At 34.3% G+C, this 6,929-nt stretch overlaps 1 protein-coding gene across 1 annotated transcript; it reads right to left on the bottom strand.

Annotated features, from left to right (window-relative positions):
* Positions 1-990: 990 nt before the first annotated feature.
* On the bottom strand, positions 991-6,247 carry rgs1.L (regulator of G-protein signaling 1 L homeolog). The gene is made up of 6 exons (XM_018258777.2): positions 6,211-6,247; positions 5,697-5,859; positions 4,959-5,057; positions 4,591-4,652; positions 2,827-2,993; positions 991-1,853 (listed from the first exon to the last, which is right to left on the bottom strand). The coding sequence occupies exons 1-6, from the start codon at positions 6,230-6,232 to the stop codon at positions 1,665-1,667; spliced, it is 702 nt and encodes a 233-aa protein (XP_018114266.1). The 5' UTR covers positions 6,233-6,247; the 3' UTR covers positions 991-1,664.
* Between the last annotated feature and the right edge of the window lie 682 nt (positions 6,248-6,929).

Below are 6,929 nucleotides of genomic sequence, written 5' to 3'. Positions count from 1 at the left end.
GTTCTCCTTTAGGACATTACCCAGTGTGTGCCACGTTTTGTCATTTTACCATTTCAAACATAACCTTTGTGTAGAAAAGTGCTATTTTTTTCTTACTCTGTTCCCAAATATATTTTCCCTAGGAAAACTAAGTATATATTATACTTCTCTACATAACCCCATACCGTATGGTCAACAAAATAGTCTCATACACACTGGTAACTTAAACACTTTCACTAATAAACAAATATGTTGGTGTGCTAATTATATTTATCAACCAATTTTTTAACCAACATAGGGCCAGATTCAATACAGTGAGAAAAAGTCATCTCACAGTTTATCACATGAAAACTCATGGACGAGATTCTATTTGAGGAGAAAAAACTTTTCTCTTAATTCAATTCCATAGAGTTTTCCCATGATAAACAGTGAGACAAGTTTTACTGAATTGAATTGCATCTCAAACTGAATCTCATCCATGCCTCTTTGTTTTATAAACATTTTTCTCACTGAATTGAATTAGGCCCATTGTTGGGTTGAGTGTGGATCCTTCCCACAATGACACCTGATGATTGGATACTTCCTGCTTTTTGCTAATACTGAGTGTGTTACTAGCGATGGGCGAATTTATTTACCTGGCGTGAATGCATGGCGAATTCCCGCTATTCGTCGCCAGCGAATTTGCACTGGCATCAAAAACGAGACGCCGGCACGGCTTTGTGAATTTTTTTTTTAGCAGGAAATTCTCAAATTTTGCGGGAAATTCAAAAAATTTTCGCCAAAGTGAAACGCCTCAAATCCGCCCATCACTATGTGTTACCCATGCAATGCTGTCAATAAATGTATACACAATCCTAGCTGAGCAGATTGACTTTCATGTTATGTTGTTATGTGATGTCTGTTTTTCAACAACAAAGTGTAGAGTAAAATTCAGTATCACAATGACCATTACATGTTATTTCATTGTCATGACTTCTGTGTTAGAAAAGCAAAACAAAATGGACAGCTGTATTTAAAAAAATGTATCATTTTATTGTTCTATCTTATAAAAATGTCAGGCAGCTTTTTGGTGGAAACATAAATAGGGGACGTGCAAAAAAATATGAATAAATATATAAAATATTGGAAAAAGAGCCTCTTTTTAAAATAAGATACATATACATTTTTACAAATAATAGGATGAAACATAAAAGGGAAATATAAATTCATCAGATACCAAGTAGACTGGACAATTGTCTGCCATACCAGAAAACATTATTTTACACATTCACAGTAGCAAATCTTACATTCCAGAATGCATGGTGTCAATGTGAAATTTGTTTGTTTAGAATGAAGAATCTCTTTGCTTTTTTTTAAGTAAATTTATAAATAAAATGTTTGTTCCTGTTTTGTGCTTGACAACGGAAACATCCTTGTGATACTTCTCTATAAAACCATCTTCTCTGTTCTTCTAGCAGGAACTTATAGGTATACAAGCCTTATCTTCTCTTTCCATACAACTGTCTTCATGGTCCTAGCGCCAGCTCTCAGGACAGCAGGTTTTGCTCCTCCTCTTCGTACCAGTACCACTTGAGAAGGCCTTTGGTTCTCCTGAAGGTTATCCTTCAAAGAATTGCCTCATGGGAAGTCATATATATACTGTATATATATATTTATGTGTGTGTGTTTGTGCTCATATTGCCTTTTTATCCTCTCATATTATTTCCATGGTGCCTTTCTGCAAGTCTGAAAAATATTTCTGATTTTAGAAATCTTGGGTATGAGTCTCTTTCCATGAGAATGAATATCATCTTCTGGGCGCCATTAAATGTTGCTTTTGTGGGTTCAAGGAGATCTTTAGTAACTGAATTTCTGGTAGAGAAGTCAATATTAATCTGAAAAGGGAAAAAAGCAAACTGATTATTTACCAAATTATGATCTGACCTTAAATATACAAGTCATGAAGTATCAGTTATATATATGTATGTATATTTATGTATATTATAGTGCTACTTATGTCCGCAGCACTGTACAGCAGAACAAAAAATTAACAGAACAGACAGGGGTCACTATTTGTAAATAATTACAAATCAATACAACAAACAGCTAATTATTAAACAGTATTTAAGTGCTACAGCCAAGCTGACTATGCTAATGGGATATAAAAGAACACTGCTATCCCTTATCAAATCTAGACAATTGTGTTATAAACATTCATAATTATTTTTTTTAATCTGTGTTTTATTTACAGATTATTTGCTTGTTTAAGTAATTCTAGGATGGAAAGTGCCTAAGCCTGAATGTATTATTTAACACAACTGCATGACATCAAAATGCTTGGCTAATTTATGCTCATTATAATACTACACAATGTGGTTGCATCTGCATTTATTCTAGGGTTATGCACCAATGTCTTGTTTGTATTTTTTTGCACCTATAGGAGTTTGATTTTGGCAACCACTGTATCACAGCCAATTACAAGCTTGCATCCCACCCATGTACAGCTCATTTTCCTGTATATGTAAGTTGCACCCATCTGCAATTTACTAGCCATTAATCTTTGTGCCTTTAGTATCCTGTGTAATGTTTTGTGTCTAAATAATGTAGGGCACAATTTTGCTGGAATCCTAAGAAAAACTTTGCATTGTGGAGAAAAATATGGTCATTCTTTTGCATGCCTTCAGTAGACCAGTCCTTATGTTGTATCTTAAAATGGTATACTACTGTTAATGTCTTAAATGAAATTCATCTAGGAATCAACTAGAGAACTTCACAATCAATTTTCAGTCATGTTTATTTGCCAAATCAATTTTAAGTGAAATTGTGAGTATATTTATAAGAGAAACAAAAAGAATGTTTCTGACGTACTTGTTTGTTTGCATTGGGTTGTATGAATTCTTGATATATGACGTTAGCTTTGCAGCGTAATTCCTCTGAATCGTTGGTTGCCTTGTAGTCCTCACAGGCCAGCCAAAACTCAATGTTTTCCTCACTGAACTCAGACTTCAAAAACGCTCTGAAGACCGCCTGTCCTTCTAGAAGAGGAACAGAAAATGTGATTATCAGTAAAATTCAAGATAAGTTCTGAAAAAGAAGAAGTAAACTGAATGAGGTTCCCCTGTGTTGTTAAGCAACATCTATGGCTTTGGCACAATATTTAAGATTGTTACATGAAGATACAGATGAAGCAACTGTTTTACATCTTATCCCTTTCAAAATATCTCGTCTTGACCTTATCTTGTACATCTGGTGTGACAGAGAAGGGAAAGGGCGTGCAATATATAAATCATTTTATCATGTGAAAAGAAACATCATGAAGAAATAAAACCATGAATTGGCACTCACATTTTTCTTTTTTTATGTGATACATGCTACGCAGTGTTGCAGTAAATATGAGTACAGGTATGGGATCCGTTATCCAGAAACCCATTATCCAGAAAGCTCTGAATTACGGAAAAGTAATTTCCTATAGATTTTATCCAAATAATCCAAATTTTTTAAAATAATTTCCCTTTTCTATAATAGAATAGTATATCCTTGATCCAAACTAAGATATAATTAATCCATTGGAAGAAAAAAAGAGTCTATTGGGTTTATTTAATATTTACATTATTTTCTAGTAGACTTAAGGCATGAATATCCCAATTATGGACAGATCCCTTATCCAGAAAGCCCCAGGTCCCAAGCAATCTGGATAACAGGTCCCATAACTGTACTATTAAAAAACTTTTCCTAATTATAGTCCTTGAAATTAGTGAGTGATTTGGTTGCAGACTATTTAAAAAAAATCAGATGTATTATTATATGTTGTATGAGAATCTACTAAAGAACCAGGTATTGGATGTCAGACCCAGAAACCTGTTTCACAGAAAGTTTCAAAATATAGCAAAGCCATCTAGCATAGAGTCCATATTAGGCAAATAATTCAAATATTTGAAAATTATTTCCTTTTTCTCTATTATAATGAAAGACTACCTTGTATTTGGCAGTAACTAAGCTGCATAGAACCATGTTGGTGTCAAAACAATCCCATTGGGTTTATTTATTGATTCAATTTTTTAAGCAGATGTAAGGTATGGAGATCCAAATTTTGGAAAACCCCATTATCTGGAAAACTCCAAGCATTTTGGATAATAGAACCCATACCTGTTCTGCATACTTAAAAATACATAAAAGTAAAGCTGTTTGTTATTTACTGTATAACACAAGAAATTATTTCCATAAAGATATTTGAGACAGGTGACGTTCCTCCCTAAATCAAGATTGCATCAAACAGCTTCCTATAATACATAGTAACCCATAAAACACGACCTCTACAAATAGAGATCATACCAATGCAAGCACTGCCAATTGGTTACTCAGATCTCTGAAAAAAATGTATAACTCTTTTTTTAATTGCTGAGTGTAGGCTTTACAACCAGTGAATTGTAATATTTAATGATAGAAGAGTTATAATATGATGTATCAGTCTGTCAGTCTAAACGTATAATGGAAAAAAAACTGTTTACTTTATGTCACAGTTTGGGAATTATCAGCATAAAGAATACTGGTATTACTTTGATTATATCTGTTAATATTATCAATCCATAATCCACCATTCAGCAGGTGCAATGCTTAATTAATTCAATTTACCTTCGCTTACGAGGAGTTTTTCCAGAGACATCGTCCACTGAATAATCTCATTGGGGGTAAGCCTAGGATAGCAAGAGAAAAGCACTGTTATCGATAAAGTTCCTTGCACCATAACTCAAGGTGCCTTTAAAAATGCACACATCAAATACACACAAGTATTATAATATATATGATTATTTGCAACAAATAAATACAGATTCTATTGCATATACTGTATTGCAGCAATCTAAAAGTCTTCATTCTGAGATGATGATGATTCTAGTACAGTGTTTTGTTCGGCTTAGTTCTATGTGTTTCCTATGTATCAACACAGGTTCTCGATTCATTGTGACTACTGAGCAATTAAAAGATCAAATTGCAAGACTTACTTATTTTTCTCTGTGTCTGATGATGATGATGAAGACGATGATTTAATTGTCTCCAGATGGGGCAGCATAGATTTCAAGTAGTTTTTCCACGGCACGGCACTGTGTAAAACAAAATGAAAGTCATTTTTGTTTAGTTTTTGAAATGTGGGGTAAATAATTTTTGTTTTAAAATCTGAAAAATGCAGCTAGTGTTCATTTAACATTATGCATGAGGTTGACAAAGTATGGATACATACAATTTATAATTATATTATATATACATATGTTCCAATGTTGGTAATAGATGTTTGTTTGCATTTTATAAATACCACATAGCAACAAAAAAAGTCTTATTTATACCAGTGATTAAATTTGATGAGCTGGCTGCAAGTAAAATAATGACAATGGGATAGAGCCCAGGTCTAAATTTGCTTTTGTTGCCTAATAAATTACCCTGTCCGACTAGCTCCACTACCTGCACAAGCAAAGCAAAAATATTGCTCCAATCTACTTATGACAGTTAATGAAACACATATCCATCTTAGACACTGTCCCAAAACTCAATCGAGAAAATTCCACTCTCAGTCCCTATTATGCTTCTTCATCTGTCAAATATATTTATAATAAATGAGACTTTGCAAATGTATAGAAAAGTGCATTAAGTTAAACCATCGCCTAAAAACAGGTAATCTATGTAGTCCACTGGAAATATGCTTGAAAAACCTAAGTAAAGGAATAAAATCCAAAAGGCATCCTTACAAATTTTTCTTTTTCTGAGCCATAACTTCGTCGGGTTTGTTGGTAACTTCTTTTAGAGCATTAGGATGAGAAAAAAAGATCCCGGGCATTTTGTAGAGAGCGTTTACGTTGATGTCTGAAGCTGAAGCTCTTGGAACTGAAACACCTCTGCTGACAAGTTCTGCTATTTATTGTTGTGAGACACAACGCCACAATCATGTGAAGAACAGGCTGTGTACCATGTGATCTCACCACAGACACTGGAAGTTCCCCTTTTTTTTTTTAAAGCATACAATATTTAAAAAAGTCTCACAGTAACTTGTACTCAGGGGGAAGAGAAAGAAAGAAAGAAAGAAAGAAAGAAAGAAAGGAAAGAAAGAAAGAAAGAAAGAAAGAAAGAAAGAAAGAAAGAAAGAAAGAAAGAAAGAAAGAAAGAAAGAAAGAAAGAAAGAAAGAAAGAAAGAAAGAAAAAAAAAATGAATATATATATATAAATACTATGGCTGGTTTTGGTTTGCTCAAAAAATTAACTCACGTGGTGCCATGTATTGTTCCATGTCTGTGCTCTGGATCTAATGCTGAATAAAAAAAAATCAGGTGCAAAGTACAGGGTGCAGTGATGGGGGGGGGCTAGACCAGCCCTGTCCTTCCAGCCTGACCCAGGGCAGGTAGTAAGTACAAGGACCTCAACTGAATGACATGTAAGTTAGAGCACAATGTGTCTCTTTTCCCAAATTACATACTGTAAAGCCAGCCATATAAATATGAATCATTGCCCAATATGCATAGCCGAGTACTGGGCCAAATGACTGTATTCGTTGAAACAATCACAATACGCAATTATACAGGTCGAAAAAGGAAGTCTGCAAAAAACAATGGGAAAATTGATCTGATTTCTCTCTGAAACCTTAGTCCAAAGGTTTAAGGACATATTCAAAGTGTCTCTGTATAGACAATAGGAATCAAATAACTACTGATACTGTACCTCAAGTCATCAAGTCTGCATTTACCTGAATAGAACAATAGGCTGAGCCAGCAGGGGGAGATAATCCAGTCACCCAGGCTCCAATACTCACACACCAGCATGAGAACAATAGGGACTTGCTAAGAGACTTGGGAGACAGTCTTCAAAGAGAGAGGAAAGGATTCCTGCACATCATATTTACTACCTCACTACCCTTCTGTCATTATTTACTTTGGACTCGGAACTGCCTTTTTGTTTTCTATAGAAGGATTTATTGCTGCTGTTTTAGG

The sequence above is a fragment of the Xenopus laevis genome, chromosome 4L (assembly GCF_017654675.1).
Source record: "Xenopus laevis strain J_2021 chromosome 4L, Xenopus_laevis_v10.1, whole genome shotgun sequence".
NCBI classification, from domain to species: Eukaryota; Metazoa; Chordata; class Amphibia; order Anura; family Pipidae; genus Xenopus; species Xenopus laevis.
This window is presented reverse-complemented; position numbering and strand designations above follow the sequence as displayed.